Source organism: Motacilla alba, chromosome 3, assembly GCF_015832195.1.
Source record: "Motacilla alba alba isolate MOTALB_02 chromosome 3, Motacilla_alba_V1.0_pri, whole genome shotgun sequence".
In the NCBI taxonomy this organism is placed as follows: domain Eukaryota; kingdom Metazoa; phylum Chordata; class Aves; order Passeriformes; family Motacillidae; genus Motacilla; species Motacilla alba.
The window spans coordinates 76,656,940-76,673,711 of NC_052018.1; the positions used below are offsets into that span (position 1 = coordinate 76,656,940).

The window sequence follows — 16,772 nt, forward strand, 5'->3', positions numbered from 1 at the left end:
AAAACAGATCAGTATTTCTGTGTCAGGCTCTGCCGCCACACACCTCTAAGTCAGGGTCAGCTTGAAACCCATGTATTCACAGCCTTGGGGACTCAACATGGTGTGTTTGAAATTCTGTGACTAAGACAATGCATGTAGATAATAGTTTTTGTTTAATGTCTTAGGTTATGTGTCCTTTTTTTATTTTTCTGGTATCTCATTACAAGACAATGATTTTGGTCAAGTGTTTGTATCTTTCAAATTATCCCTTTTCCTTACTTAAAATTGAAATTAAAATGTTCAGTAATGAACACATTTAAAAGCTGTATTGGTTCTTTTCTTTTTTTTTCTTAAATAGATTTTTGAGGTAATTTTTAACTTTAAACTTTGACTGTTTTAGTTTGTACGACAGATCTTATAATAAAAATAATTTTTGAAATGTCAACTACAGAACTTAATGTATGTTGTTTGGGGAAATCATTCAATAGCTGTTTATGCTCTTTTAAAGATTCTGTGATTTTTAGTCACATTTTCAAACTAAATCACTGTTCTTTTGGAGTGAGGGCATGAATTTCTATTAAAGTAAATTCTTTGGACTAAGTATGTATTTACATGCTATTTCTGTGAGTAGAAATCTATTTAAAAGAATGGTGGAGCAGAAACTGTTTTGCAATGGAGAAGGGTAAAAGGCTCCTGCCATCAGTTGCCTGGCTGGTCAGAAGACTAAAGAAAATTGGATTGGGAATTAGCAGCAGTTAGGAAGATAATGTGTTTCCAGAAGTAGAGAGATATGCAAAACCATGCCCCATTTAGTGTTCCTCGGAGGTCTACAAGGTCAAATATTGCTGGGAAAATTCCTCAAGCCTGAAGGCCATAGCTTATCTATAGTTAGTAAGTTGTCTCAGTCCCTAAAACAGGGATGGAGGCCCCAGACCTGCCTGGGTGTGCCTGCTCCTTAGCTGTGCCTTGGTGGTGTGCTGGTTGGCACCGTCTAAAACGTGTCAGGGACCTTGCTAACCCTGTGACTGTCTGAGTGACTGCTCAATCACTCTAAAATGCCCTTGGATAGTCCTTAACAATGAGCTGTTTGCTAGTGTGTATGTAGCCTTATTTTCTTCTGGATTTTTTAATTTGGAGAAAAACATGGGGGATTTTTGTGCTTTTTTTTTTTATGGTGAAGACAATGTAAATAGACAATGGTTTGTTAGAAAAAGCAAATTAAGTCGCATTAGTAAAAACAGTCTATCAAGACTTCATCAGCATTATACTAAAGTTATGCAAACAGCCATCTGCACTAGATAATATAGCTATGCATAAAATTATCTTAAAGGAAGAATGTCCACATATTTCTGGCCTTAATAGTGCAAAATACCTTTTTAAATATGACGCTGTCATCTACTGAGAAATGTAGGCTTCTTCTGTACTGGTATGTACATGAAATATGGCTTTTGTGTTAAATGCTTGTTTGACTTATTTACTGCATTTTTCAGATTTCTTATGCTATAAACTATAGGTAAGAGTATGCAAACATAGATTTATTTTTTTCCCGACAAGATTATACAGGAGCTAATTAATTTCCCACTGAGACTTATGTTTTCTAGCTAATCTTGCCTATATATTTCATCTAGCTCATCTGTATATATTGCAAATAGAAAATATATTTGAAAAAAGGGTGATGACAGCATAAAACTGAATGCCAGAAAACTGTTAGTTTGCTGCAGAGACTTTAGAGATTTTGCAGTACAAGATTAGCCAAAGAGAAGGGTGGATTTTGGTGGGATTTTTTTGTGAACTTTTTGTTTGTTTGTGCATTCTACCCACTACATTTCCAGCAGCATCTGTAACTTTCAAGAGCTTCTAGAAGCCTGTAAGAACCTCTGGGGAAAGCTTTTCAAGAGTTTAGGCTATAGTGCCATTTTATTAGGTAGGGATTTATTCGTCTCCAGAGCAACACTGTTACATTTGGATTTTTTAATGTGTGAGTCATGTAAAACATTGGACATATATTTGTATTTCTCAAATTTGTGAGGTGTTTATGCAGATATTATAGTTCAAATTTTGCTATTTAAAATACTGACTAAAATACTTGTCTTGCCAATAAAACCTCTTTTTCTCATAGCACACGAGTGGAAGAAAGAGTTGTTCCTTGTAAAGGGTTATATAAGGGTTTTAACTTAGCTGAAATGAATAAAATTAGCTAAACATATGCATAGTCCTCTCCTCTTCTTGGAAGATGGCAATGTGAGTCAACTATTAGCATAAATGTATTCATGTGATTATATTTGGCATAATTGCTTCTTTTTCTGTATATCATATATTTTGGCTATTGTACAGTGTATTTTGGTTGCTTTTTAAGAAAGTCTCAGTTTGTGTGGTACCGCACAAATATTCCATCTGTCTTCTCAGTCCATGCTGAAGAAAATATTTAAACTAGGAAACCAGGGAAAAGGAAAAAATTCTAAATTTACTAAAATTAATTGCAACCCCGTCAACTCTGGCAATTGAACAATCCTGAAAAAAAAACCCTATGGAAAAATTTTGCAGACTTTACTCAAATATTATAGTTTAATGTGTCTTTTTCTATGTAGGTTAAACATTACCTCTGTTGGTAGGACACAAGACCTGCTCCTTAGCATTTTTGTAGAAAGGAGAATATTAGGAGAATATTAACCCAAATAATTTAGTAGAACTCACTTAAGACTTATGCAGTTGTGCTAACAATGTAATGTCATGTCATGATGAAGAACATGCTTCAGAAGAAAAGCCACAAAAACCTGGGTTGCAAATAGAGCTAAAAAATACCCCACTGTCTATTCAAAGAAAATGCAGGAGGTGCCAAACATTTTTGAATATTCTGAGGAGGCAAATAAATCATGTACAGAGGGAGAAAATAATATTCCTGTCATTTCCTCCCTCTCCTCCTCTCATTGTTTCCATTGTAACTGGGCAGTCTTGGCTGGTTCATTCTCATTCATATCCTGATCTATGGCAGGCTTTGGGAAGATGACAGAACAAACTGTCCAATTTTTCAAAGCTGAAGACACAGAAATGAAGTAAAGACCCACTCCTGTAGTATTACAGCCTAATTCTGTCTGCCCAGTGTCATCACATAAATACTGATGCTCCCCCTGAGGCAGCCATAGTGCTAAATGAAAGGTGTCTTAGTACGGTCTTTCATCTGTGTTAGAGACTTGTAGATCATCTATATGTTTAATGGATGGATGTGAGGCTCTAGGACATAGGTGATATTAGTTAAAGGCTGGAAACCTAAACCCAAAAATAACAGTAATTTTTAAAATGCCTATTGGGTTAAAAATACCTTTTTTTGAAGCTTCGAACCTATCCAGTTCCTTTGATATCAAGGCGTGGATAAATCTTAAATTTTTCAATTGTGACATGATCAGCTGGATGGGAATCAACTGTATATGTTGCAGAAAAACCATCAGTATTAACAGACTAGACTATGGAACTGCTCCTGTCATATAGAATACTCAAGAAAAAGTAATAGTGAATTAAAGAAATTATGTGGATTAATTAGGCATTATGATTTATTAACTCTGTGGGCTTCTGAAGCTTCTTTGAGAGACCTTACAATCAAATGTCACCTGTGCAATATTTATAGCTCAAGTATAGGAGTCCTGTTTCTTGTACTTTTTAGATTTTTTTTCTGTAGTTATTTTGAAGCTTTGATCACTGTCTTTACCCTAAGTGCTTGCTAACATGGTTGGAAGATAAACAAATCACTCAAACCTGTAATTGCAAGCAACTTTTTGTGCCATAAGAAGCACAGCCTGAGGATCCGCTATCATGTGGTATTCTTAGTTTCTTGTCTCCTTGAGCCTTTTTCATGGTTTTTGTTCACATAAAAATTCAAATCTGATTGTCAGAGGAAATTAGGCTTAAAGGGTTTATTCTCTACAGGATACACTTGATAACAAATTTAGACAGTTGGATTCTACTTTAAAAGAAGCTGATGGGAAAATTTTAGTCCTAGGAATCAGCACTAGTGTTCAGGCTATGATGGTTATAACATGTTGTGGGAAGCTACTGTGAAACTGAGACTTTTTCTGTGGCTCAAGTAATTCAAAGGAATTTTTCCGAAAGAATCTGTTTCATGCATGCTGGTGAACAAATTCAACAGAACCATTTGGGTTGGGCTCTGGAGCCTGGGCTAGGTAACTTCATCATCCTGACACCTGCAGTCTTGGTTCACCCCAGAAGTTAGTGTTGATAAGAGATTGCATTGGATAGATGTATGGATGAAAAAAGTTAGGAGAAGGGAAGAGGAAGAGTTTGCATTCTTTCTGAGAAAGGAATGTGTAAAGCTTTCATATTATTTTTATGAAAGTGTAACTGTTCTGATTTAAAGGTTATTTACTTAAACTACCTTACTGTATTTTTACATGTCTCAGGCATTGCAGTACCTGTGACCTATTAGTCAGGCATTTTTTGGGATTGGCTGTGTATAGGACCTTTGATTCCACTACAAGGTAATATTCCAGGCCAAGATCAATTATAGGGACACATAATGCCCTACAGCCTTCATTTCTTTGAGAAAATGGGAGATAGAAGAACTGGGTTGTTCTGCATTTGTGTCATGGAAATACTGCTACTTGAAGGAAAGACAGCAGAATTAGGGACACAATTGTTGGACCTCAAATCACCACTTGCAGAGAAATAAAGCATGTGTGTTGTGAGGTTGCCTTTAGATGAGCAAAGCAAATAAGAATTGTTGCTGATAAAAATGTGAAAAGTCACTTTCCTACAGAGTATTTTCCTGCGTGGTTGAAGTAGTATTGTGTGGGCAGCAGCAGCTAAGGGATTCCCAGGGCACTTGTGTTCTATTTTTCCACTGTGTTGTCTCTAAGAAAAGAAAATTGCATGATAGGTTCTACATTTCTTATTGGTTTCCTTATGCAGAAAAATCCTAGAAAACTATAGTTTCATGTTCTATTCAGAGACCAGGTGTCATTATGAACTTGTACAGTTAATAACCTATCATGCCAGTTATTTTAATCTTAAATATATCTTTCTCCTCTCTTTTGATTTTAAAACAAATCAATAACTTGACAGGGTTTTAGCATGGAAAATAGGAGGGCAAGCTTTTTTTCAAACATCAATCATCTTGGTTCTATCACATCAAATGTCTGAATAAAACTGAATGGTACTATAACTGTCCAGTTAAAAAAAAATTGAACAATACCCCTGCTCTTCCAAAGAATTTTGGAAAATTAAAGATGGATTTTTTTTTCATTGGCAAGGCTAATAAACACATAAAGAGATTTGGTTTTAGCTTGATTTCTTTTTAAGAATGCAGATAAAAGGGGGATTTGAGTAGGATGACAATAGTTTGTCACTATTTTCTATCCCTAAAAATGTCTCATGAAAATTATTTATGGTGAGTTTTAGATGCATTTTCATATTTCTAAACTTTGGATTTAAGTGACCTGGTCAGAATTGAAATGCTAGGTCTTGTAAAGATTCATGAGTAGTATGTATATTTCCTGTTCCATAATCCTGCTACACTCAAATACTTTCCATATCAAAGGCTTTCTGTTTAAATAATTATTATGCAGCAAATTGTTTTTGATATACTCAACTGAATAAAAGGCATGGTGAATATGTTAAGTTCTGAAGCAAAGTGGAACTGTGTACTTTTAATGTTTTTCTTATATGAGCTCAATTAAAGTCAACCAAGAATTAAATGGAGATATTGTAAAAGATACTGACACTTCTTTCTCTAAAATACGTGTCTTTTAGTCACTTGGACACATTTAGATTGCAAGTGTAATAGTTGAAAATAAGAGAAAGTCTGAAAAAACACAGGAGGATAGCATTTCTGGCCCTGAATGCTACTCATCTCAAAAATGTAATTATAATTTTAAAAGTTCACTCCCTCCATCCTTCATAGAGGTCAAAGTTGATGTTTTCACCAAGACCAAGTCTGAGCAAAGAGTTGACAAAAGATATTCATCCTAAAGAGCTCTTATTATGAATAACAGATCTTCTTAGCCAGAGGCATTTTGAGAAGGGCAAAGGGGTTCGGTCAGAAAGCAGATAGTAGAGAAATGCTCATAATTATTCTACATTTTTATGCTGCTTTTGTTTCTTGCCAAATTAAATAAGTACATAGTACTTACAGACATTTAAATTTAATATATTAGCACTTCATTGCCTTTTTTTTTTGCATCAGAAGATACTTCAACTTATCTTTGAGGTCATTTAGTTACTGACAGTTTTTTAGCAAGGCTTATTATATTACATTTGATCTTTCTTGGAATATCAGTTTTTCTCCTTGCATCCCATAAAGGCATTTCTTTTCAAGTCCACACTTTTGACTATGAATTGCCATCTCTGGCATGTTCAACAACAGGGATTCTGTGAATTTGAAAGTGGAAGGGTTGGGGAAATTTCTGTAGAAATGTATATACAAGTATGCTGTTATTGGTGGCATGCTTCTCTTTTCATTCTTGCTGATTTTTCTGATCCCATTCTGAATGTTTAGGTCTGAGATCAGTTACTGAGTTTTTCATAGGGTCTTCTCTTTCTAACAGGGAAAATTACTAAAGTTTGTGGGGATTTTTTTTGATGGTGAGGAAATGCTATCTGAGTGTAATGATTATGCTTTTTAGAGATTTGTATTGTTTTTTTGTATAGAAATGAATAAAGTGTTCAACATATTTAATAATTGCATTGAACTATTCCTAAAATCTATGCTAAGGAACTTCAAATCCACTGTCACTTAATAACCTTGAATACTTTACTTCTAAATCTTAATAGAACATTAGCAACTAATCACATGCATTATTATACTGCTTGTAGTGATCAATTAATGTATTTCTTTTAACATTGAAACAGACTTAAAGATCTACCTGATTCAGTTTAAATGCTGATTTAATACTATGCATTTTTTTTCCCTTTAAAATGAGTTAACTGTTTATTTGTCCTTAACCACTTAGGTGTGAGAGCTGTATTTATCCCTTGTTTGCCTAGGAGGGGACCCACTTAACTGTGCCTGGGGGAAGCTGCATTTTTCAGTTTAGGGAAGTCAGCTGCCCTTGGGAATAATGTTTACATCAATGATATCATGATCAAGCATCAAGTTTAAGAATCACAGGAAATCCACAGAGAAAAGGTTTAATTTTGATTGGAATCTCAAGTAGCAGAGAAATGTTATTGAAAGGAGAATATTTTAAAAGGAAAAAGCACTGATGACAGGAGCAGAGCCTAAGGTTAACTTCTCATCTACAAGTATTTTAACAGTTCCAGATGAATTCCAACCATAGAGGAGAGAGAAGAGTTTGCTTGTTCAAAATGCAGATAGTTACAGGAATGCTTTTGTTTTATTTATGTCGTTTTTTACCATAAACCCAACTGTATTGCAAATATTTGATATTTGGGTAATAACTTTCTCCCTTTGATCTTAACAACTGTTTAGGTCTCAGTGTTTGCTTAGCAAAGCCAAGCCATGCAGAGCAGTAGTCACCAATTAAATGGGACTAGGTGATGCTTACCATGCTCAGTACCTGATTTGAGCTTCTTGGTAGTATTTGCTGAGGTGCATGGGGGAATGCCACTCTTTTGAGCAAGATAGCTTCCAGTAAGCAGAGACAGTCAAAATACTGTTTGCTCACAGAAGAAAGTGGAGCACTCTTGTGTGTGTAATGCATTCACAAGTCTATCACAAAGTCGTTTAGGACTTAAGTCTTGAAGAATTGCTCTTTGGCTCTACAACCTTCCTCATAGTAGTTAGCCAGTGTAGTTCTGATGTTTTTCACTTATGTAACATTAAAAGCAGTGCCTGTTGCATATGTGAACATATGTGATCTGTTTGTCACAGAGATATTTCTATGGCTTGGAAAACTACTGCCTGTCGGTCTTCTTGGATGTGGGAACCTGAAAATATCTCTGCACAGAGTTAAGCTCAAGCTTTCCCAGAACATCCCGAAAAAAATATTTGATTCCACAGCTGTTCTGAATGAGTCTCCTTCAATCTGTCCCCAGATCCGCTGAATATCTACTAAAATTTCCACTTTCAAAAGAAAATGAATCATTATCACTGGGGTGTGCCAAAATAGCCCTGAAGTTTTTTCTCTTTCATGGGGGTAATTATGATGACGTAGTTGAAATGGGATTCAAGTTCACTGATAATTAAAAAAAAAAAAAGAAAACCACACCTTTAATGTCTATGAAACATATCCATAAATATGGATATATTTTATACCCATTTATATTTTGTACCCATTTGACAGGCTTTGCCTGTCAATCCTAAATAAACACGTGTGGACGATTGAGGAGAAAAGTACTTTAAGGCTCTCATGTTCTTTTGTAGCTTATTAAGAACTAGGAATATAAAAATCTGCCTGAGTTTCCTTAGTTGAGCCAACTTTCACAGCACAGAATGAGAAGCAAGAGGAGGAACGTGTATTTTTATTGTATATGTTGTACACCAGCCAAGGTGCAGGCTATCTTGGTGGTACTTAGCTAAGACTAGTGTTTTTTTTTTTCTGACAGTGGAGTAAACTGGACTTGAGAACATACATCAAAAGGGTAAAGTTTCTTCTAGGCCTTTGTGAGATTGCCTTCCCCTGATGGTTTGTGTATGACTTTGATCTAACTTATGTTGGTTACTTGACCATATAGGGGACAGTTCAGTTATCATCAGCAGTTAGGGATAAGTAAACCCCTGGTTTGTTTAAAAAGACAGAGTTTACAGAGAGATACTTTTAGTAAAATATCAAAGAAGATTTGGGGGGTTTTGAAAAATTTGAGCATTTTGTTCTTGAGTTTCATAAGAAGGAGGTAACATTGACCATGTATCTTTGAACCTTTTCTTCCCTCGTGCGCTTTTTATGATGTTGTGTGACACAAAAGCGATAATGGGAGTGAAGAATATGACAGAGTATGTAAGAGTGATGCCTGCTCCCGCCTCTGAATAACAATCTATCAGATACACTGCCAAAAGGAAGACATTTATAGCGTTAAATAGAATGTTCACAATTTCACGGGACCTATGCCTTTAGGCAAGAAAATGATCTAAAGGTATTCACTGCAGTAGAAGGTGACCATAAAACTGCTCACTTTTAGAACTAAGAAAAGCACTAAATTTTTCCTCTGCTTTTGCAGTAATTCCTTGACATCCTTACTCATACTTACACTGAACAGCAATATTTACAATCATCAGAAAGTTTTTTGTACCTAAAATCACACATGCAGAAAGGAGGAATAATGTGATTTCTTCTATTTTAAAATATTTTAGAAGCAGTCAGATACCGGTGTAGACTGCATGAATTTTTGCTCATTCCTTCTGTGTTACTCTGTAAGGTTTGGGGTTTTTTTTAATTATAAAGTCAACATTATGAAAATACTGTATCATATAGCATAAGTTTAGAGACATTTTGCTATCAGCCTTAAGAAGTAACTACTGCTTGTATGAATTTTACAGTTTGAGGCTAATTTAGAATGTTAGTCTTATTTTGGCTGGCTCCTAGATCTCTATGCCTGTTCAGAGATTAACATTGGAAAAGAAATTATTTGGATTTTAAAAATCTGGCAATTTTCCCTCCTTAGGCTTCCATATACTGGGTGAAAGACTAAATAAAAGAATAGCTACATCTACATGCCTGGTGAAATGCAAAGCTGAAGAGTGAGAAGTGGCTACACTCCTCCGTCTTATATTTTGTTTTCAGTAATTTCCTTGCTGGAAGCAATTAAAAAGTAACTTGAACCTGTGCTGATGGGTTATCTGTAGTGATAACTTCATAGGTATATGCCCTGGCATAAAAAAAAAATATTTTAAGTCTCTGGAAGATCTGGTAGATTGAACAAATAAATACTTGTGGATTGTGTATTTATGCAATGTGCAAAACCAGGCAACATAAACTTTCATATGCAGCTGGAAACTTCGTTGATTTCATGACTTTTAAAAGCTTTTAAACAGATGGCATTTGTATTACTGCAGAGAAAAAGAAATATTAAAAAAATCTGGAAATGAAGTCCACACTACTGCACAACTGTCAGGCACTCAGAGCATACTGTATATTTGGTTCCAAACTTTCCCTGTACTTTTGAACTCCCAGCACAGCTTTGAGGCCTCAGATCTCCAGAGACAGACTATTGCATTGATTGTGTAGAACTGAGCTTTGTGTGGGTTGATAGTGTTTGATTTTCCAAGGGTGTACTGCTAGTCTCAACATATTTGTTGTGAATAACTCTTTTATTCTTTAATCTTCAGGATTACTTCTGAAAAAATACTTGACACATGATCTTGTGGGATTTTTTTGCTATATTTTTAATGAGCCCTCTGTTCTGTTTGTATTTAATATTAAGATTTACTCTTTCTTTAATTGCAGTTTAGTCAAGCAGGGAGTCTTTCAATGGATAGCTTTGGAAACTGGCAAGACTTTCTTTTGTTATATTAGCAATGTCTTCATGTTCCATAATGTTCTCAATTCAGCAACACAGAAGCACATAATAAATTTAATTAGAGGGGTTTTCTTAAAGCAGTGTTTGGGCTGATAAATAGAAATATTGAGAAGTAATTTTTCTAATGATATAGCAGAAGTGTTTTTGGACTGTAGCACAAGACTCTTGGCTATTTTTCCCTTTCTATCTGTCTTTCCCTGGAATAAGAATTGTGTAGTTTTATTAACCTTCTTCATTAAGTACCTTTCATGACAAGAACCATCTTGAGGTATTATCAGAAACAATTAGAATCACCAAACAGATGCTCATTAGGGACAAAAAGACATCTCTACCTATTTCAATTGGTTCAAAGCTTAATACCTTTATTACTCTCTTTGTTTGTGATCAAAATAAGTTTTATTATAACGGGTAAGTACTTTTATCAAAAATTTCTGTATGTTTCCTTGCCATAGTTTACCTGTTCTGGAATTGTGATTTGTCAATATTCTTTTAGTTGTATGCAGAAGATGTACTGAAGCAAAGAAATATGTATCTTCTGCACTGAAATAAATCCTTCTTAACATTTAATTCAAACAAAATAAATTCAAATTAAAGGGCAAAGAAACTTAAGCTCCAAAACCTATTAGCAAATAATGCAATGATCAATGGATACATTTATAAAGGTTGAAAATAAATTGAAGTTACAGATTGGTTAAGGTTATCATCTATTCCGGATGAATGTGTACTTCCATTGACTCATTTGAAGCTGAAATGCTTCAAGTTAAGCTGATATTTAAAAGTTGTGTGTATATCTGTGTCTTGAACAAGAACAAACACTTGGGAAGTCTGAAGTCTTGTCTAAGGGTGACTTAAAGCATATTTTCTTGCCTGGGACTACTTCCTTCCTTATGAAACAGGACACAAGGGTAATTTAGCTGTGTAGAAATGTGTACTGGTGACTTATTTCGAAAGACTTGTGAACAATTACTTGAAAGCTTGCCTTTAAACTGTGCTCTTGCCACATGGTTCCCTGAAACTGCTACTAAGACATGCATCAGACATTGTGCCCTTCACTTACTGTGGGGTATGAATATGTTGGTGAATCTGTTGCATATATCAGAACTTCTGTGACACACAGGAGTGACTAACTAAGGAGGAAGGTTATCTTTATAGTTCTCATATCCCGGTTACCAGAGTCCACCTTAAAGTGGCATGGTAATGCATAGTACTATATTTGTCTTAGATAGAAATACACAATATGGCTAAATGATCATCACAACTGAGAAAAAAATCCAAACCAGTAACTGGCAGCTGTTTTGTAGACAAAGAACTCCATACTGCAAGGCCATAGACATTGAGAAAGTAAGAGTCTTTCTGGACTGCTTTTAGTACAGTATTGCAGGAAATTGTGCAAAGTTGTAGGAGAGGGAAAGGGGATTTTGTATTTATCATTCTCATTCATCCACACATTCTCTTTTACTCATGTATTAGTGTGTGCTGCAATTTGCGTCCACATTGTCTAGTTAGGAGCTGGGAGTGACACTAGCAAACACCTAGCATGGGTATTTCATGGCTTTTGAATTGTCCTTATGCTGAGGCCTGGATGTGACTTTTTCACTCTAAAAAGTTGACAGTAGCTGTATTTTTTTTTTCCTTCATCCTATCCCACCTTCAAGAGTCATTAGGAAATACTGCTGATTTATTCAGTGTCTTTTTTTTCTTCCCTTGCTGCAGTTTGTTTGGGGTTTTTTCCTTGTTTTCTCAGTATTTTTTTACCAAGGCCAGGTTTCTTGAGAATAAACTGAGATGTTAGTGTCTTGATGCTGTCAACTATTGTCATTCTTTTATGCCTTCTTATAATTTCTTCCAATGTTTTTATACCCTTACATTTCAGTTCACATTTCATTTATACTTTTTCATTACAAACCTCCACAATTTGTTACTGGAAAGAAGGTCTCATAGCAACAAAGAAATTACAAACTTTAATCTGCGGCTTCTATTGCAAAACATGTGTCTTCAGACTGCTTTTATTTACGTGTGCTTAGAGTGATTTGGACGCTTAGAACAACTTCTTGTAACAAAACCTTATCCAAGAATAGTGTGCTTCTTATGGCCTTCCCTGGGGTGCAGTAGAAAAGAGAACAAAACACACATTTGTGTGAAAAATATTATGCTAAGGAGGGCAGTCTAAGAGGCTAAAGCAACTTGATTCAAACACTGTACACTTGCAAATGTAATATGGGCTACAAGAGAGGTAGTGCTTTCCTCTTTTAAGATGGTAAAATTGTATCTTAAAGATTTCCAACATCATAAAAGCAAGGCCAGACTTCACTATTTTAGAGCCAAAATTCTATGTCGTAGAGTTCAGAAAATGGTAATATCTGTAACAAGAAAAGATAGTGGCAATAATAATGCATATTGAAATTGGTTAGTATTTTGCCTTCGATTAGAGAGAGTCTAGATGAAGTGGTTTTTTTTTTTATAAATTCCAAAGATCACAGTATGTGTCACACTGATATCTCCTTTGCTAGGAAAGGTGTGAACAAAATACACACCTAGACTGGTATTTTTGCAAGGGATGTCTTGTAAACCTTTCCTAATGACTGTCCTCCTTTGCTGTTGACAGTGGTGATTTGTCTGTTCTCTCAAATGTCAGTTAACCAAAGATAAAGGAAGGACCTGAGCAGCAGGTACGTAATCTTCTCTTTATCTCTCCTTCAATATTTCAGGAGTTTTACTTTAAATGTGGAGCACACCCAACTGCTGACAGTGAAACATCTGTGGCTTTGAACCTCGTTACAACAAACAGCCGCTGTATCACATGTATAACATGCACAGATATTAGGTAAGTACAACAAAAATTGTCAGAGATGTACAGTCTCAGTGCTAAAGAGTACTTATCACTTTCAAAGAGCCTCTTTTTCTTTGTTCATTTTCCTTTTTAAAGGCTGGGGGTTTTTTGTTGTTTTTTTTTTCCCTGGTAGCATGGTGACAAATGGGTTATATTTTCAGGTGTGTTATTTGTTTAGTTGGTAAAATTGCAGTTCATATTTTTGCACCTTAGTCATATTGCAGATGGAAATCTGACTGCTTTAGCTCTAACTAAAACCTCGAGAGCTCAAGATAGTGGCATAAGTGTGTAGATATTTTCTGCTAATATGTATTCAAGAACCTGGGAAAGAGCTGGATTTTTGAGGGGGACAGGTTGCTCCTGAAGAAATTAACTTCTTGGTGTTTGTTCTATAAATCAAAGTGAAATGCATCTGTTCTCATGCTTTTGTTTATTGTAGTTTGAAATACCGTAATCCATCTTTGCATGTGGTATTTGAGCACATACGTTCAAGAATATCCATTACTTGCAAATGCATGGATTAAAAACCAATTGCCCGAAAAAGACAGCTACCATTGTAGTGAAGAATTACCTAAAACACATTTATCTACTGATTAGGAGATACTTTATACAAAAGTGTAAAGAGAATTGTGAAATGGTAGTTGTTGGTCAGAAAGGAGAAATGGGAAATGACACTTGAACTCTGAGCTGATTCATATGCTGTGTGTCTTCTGGAAAGAGATGGTTTTGGAAGCATCCTTTGTGGTGTATTTACAGAACTGGTTCTTAGGTACAGATTAAACAAAGACCAAATAGCAGTCTCTGTCAAATTGGTACATCAGCGTTTTGCAGCAAGGGCGCAGACTCAGGTTCTCAAAAGTGGCTGGTTCTCCTGTCCCTTCTAAAAATTCCCTGGTCAAGAGAATGATTTGGCTTACTGAAGTGCAGACCCCTAGTGCATGTCTGTACTGCGAAATACAAGAGGGTTAAAGGCTGATCCCCAATCCCAAGCCAGATGCAAATGCCTGACAGATGTCCTGCACAGAGCTGTGTCACCTGGTGCTTCATCATAGCCAGCTTGGTTTGGTTGTGGAGCTGAAACACAAACATTTGTAGATCTGCAGTGAAAGTACACTTTTTATCCTAGCAGTAAGATGGAATGGAAAAGGGTTATTCATGTCCCTATATTTCCTGTGTGGGCCCAGGAAGTTTTCAGAAGAGCTCAGTGAAGAGCAACAAAGGGGTAAGCCTTGCTGAATAGCTGAGCTTTTTGGGATAAACAGTACCTATCTCTGGGACCTGGCTCCACAGGCCTCTCAAGAACTCTAAGTATTTCTAGACTGCAGGAAAATTTTTCTGTTCCCAAGAATTTACTGTGTTTTTGTTAAGTTCTCATTGAACAAAAAAAAAAAAACCAAACAACTCAACAAGCATCCAAAAAAAAAAAAAAACCACCCCAAACTAAAAAAAAAAAAAAAAAAAAAAAAAACCACAAAACTTAAAAAAAAAAAAACTAAGAAAAAAGCTTGTCTAAAATCCCCTTTCTGGGCAACATTAAAAGAAGCAAAGTGTGAGAAATTTATTCTGTGTCATCATGTCAAAATATTGATACACATTTCTATGATAACTCTAAATTTTTGAGAATGCATCCATACATGAAATTCTCATTATCTTTCAAAATTCAGATTTTTTTTAAAGCCATAAAGGCCTCCCATGCACTTTTGTATAATACTAGACATTTGTAGATGATACCACAACCCAAGATACTATTTTACTATTTTATGGTTTGTATGGAAAATTCTGCAAGTTGTTAAAATAGAATTTCACACGTATCTTTGGGTAGATGAAATAATTTTCCAATTAAAGCTGTGAAGAAATTGGTTTCGTTTCTGATTTTGTCTTTTACCAGTTTTAAGAAGGGTCAAATGTAGGTTTTGATCATCAAAAAGAGCCCGATCATACAATGAAAACATTTATCAGTTATGAAAAGGTCATTGTAAAATCTTGGGCTACTTAAAAAATCTTCACTCAGTTTGTTTGTTTGTTTGTTTACTTCTAATTCCTTTCTCCAACTTAATATTCTTGTAATATTTATATGCAATTCCAAGAAATTACATAGTCATAATATTTTTACTTCAGTTAAATATTTAAGTGATTATACTGGAAATTACTTGCTAATACGCTTATGAAGTTGAAAAGTAGCATTTAGGGCACTCTGCAGTTTAGAGTATTTTGTGAAACCTACCTTCATCCTTCTGTAGCACTCATGTGAAAAAGAGGATTAACTGTATTCGGTGCATTAGCTATTACTTTGTATTAGCTTCACTATAGTAAAATAAGAAATTTGTGTCTGTTCTCCACAGTAAATTTTTCTTCCTTTTTTTCTGGAAAAAACCCCAAACCAACAACAAGAACCCAAACAGGAACAGGTGACCACAAGTACTATTTGCAATGTTCTTAAGTGTTTTTGATTGCAGCAACATACACCCTATCTCTAGGTGTTTCCATCAATTTATCATTGACAGTTAGTCCACTACAGGCAGAGTGCTTAAGTTCCAAGATTCTTGCAACAGCATTTGTATGGTTTTAGCAAGGCTAGCAAAGCTTATAAAAATCTTATATAAAGCAGTAGTGTACTTTGCTATATGGAAAAAATACAAAGTGGAAGCAATGATAATCTATTGCCAGTTTTTATTCTTAAGTTTACATTAGATACACTTAGTTTGCCTTAATTTTATATGTTATATAAATATTTTCATGCAAGTCTGACCACTGGAGTGAAATAGTTGAAAGCCAAACAGCGTTGTAGGGCTATGCTAAATCCATAGGCAGTATTCCATGTAGTGCAATGCCTTCCAATGTATTCTGCTTATCTACAGCAGAGTTAGTGTGAGTTGGCAGCCTTTATGCATTTTTTTTTTCCGTAGCATTCGAGGTGATGGGTTGCTATTTTATGTCTTTGAAGAAGCTTTAATAGGTTGAGCAAATGGCTGGAAGTTGAAACAAATACTAAAACTCTGCAATCCTCAAGGGAAGATCTGCTTTTGTCAACTGTTTCCAGTAGAAATAACATCAAAAGGGGTTAGGAGTACCCCAGGGTACCCATAAATCAGGTTCAGGAATAACAGCAGTTTTAAGCAGTGTAAAAATAAAAATGTGTAGAACAGAAATGCCTCACGTCATCTTCACAAACTCGGTAGGGTACAATTCCTAAAGGCACCATTATTTTTAGCTTTCGGCAGATACAGATAAATGTAAAAGATATATAGGACATACCATCACTTAATAGGTAGAAAGAATTCTCCAGAAGGAGCAGTATTTGGTGTTGTGTTATCAGATTTTTTTTTTCTAATCTAATAAAACCCTGCTTCATAGTCTTGAACAAAGAAATGTTTGGCTTTGTTTAAACAATGGAATCTTTTATATACTTTTCTGCTCTCTGGACTTTCTAATACTGGAGTTGGGAGTGAGAACTTCTGCTAGTGGTGATAGTAGTGCATATGCTAGTTATTCTTCAAGGGTAACTGTGGTGGAATGTCTTTGTCATAGTTCTTTTCAG

The 16,772-nt window shown here is 35.3% G+C and overlaps 1 protein-coding gene across 1 annotated transcript in view; it reads left to right on the top strand.

The window, feature by feature from the left end:
• Positions 1–16,772, top strand: part of PRKN (parkin RBR E3 ubiquitin protein ligase) — a 682,953-nt gene that overhangs the window by 321,939 nt on the left and 344,242 nt on the right. Inside the window, exon 6 of the mRNA XM_038130606.1 lies at positions 13,113–13,228. Within this exon, the coding sequence (XP_037986534.1) occupies positions 13,113–13,228 (116 nt within the window). The remainder of the gene's footprint in view (positions 1–13,112; positions 13,229–16,772) is intronic.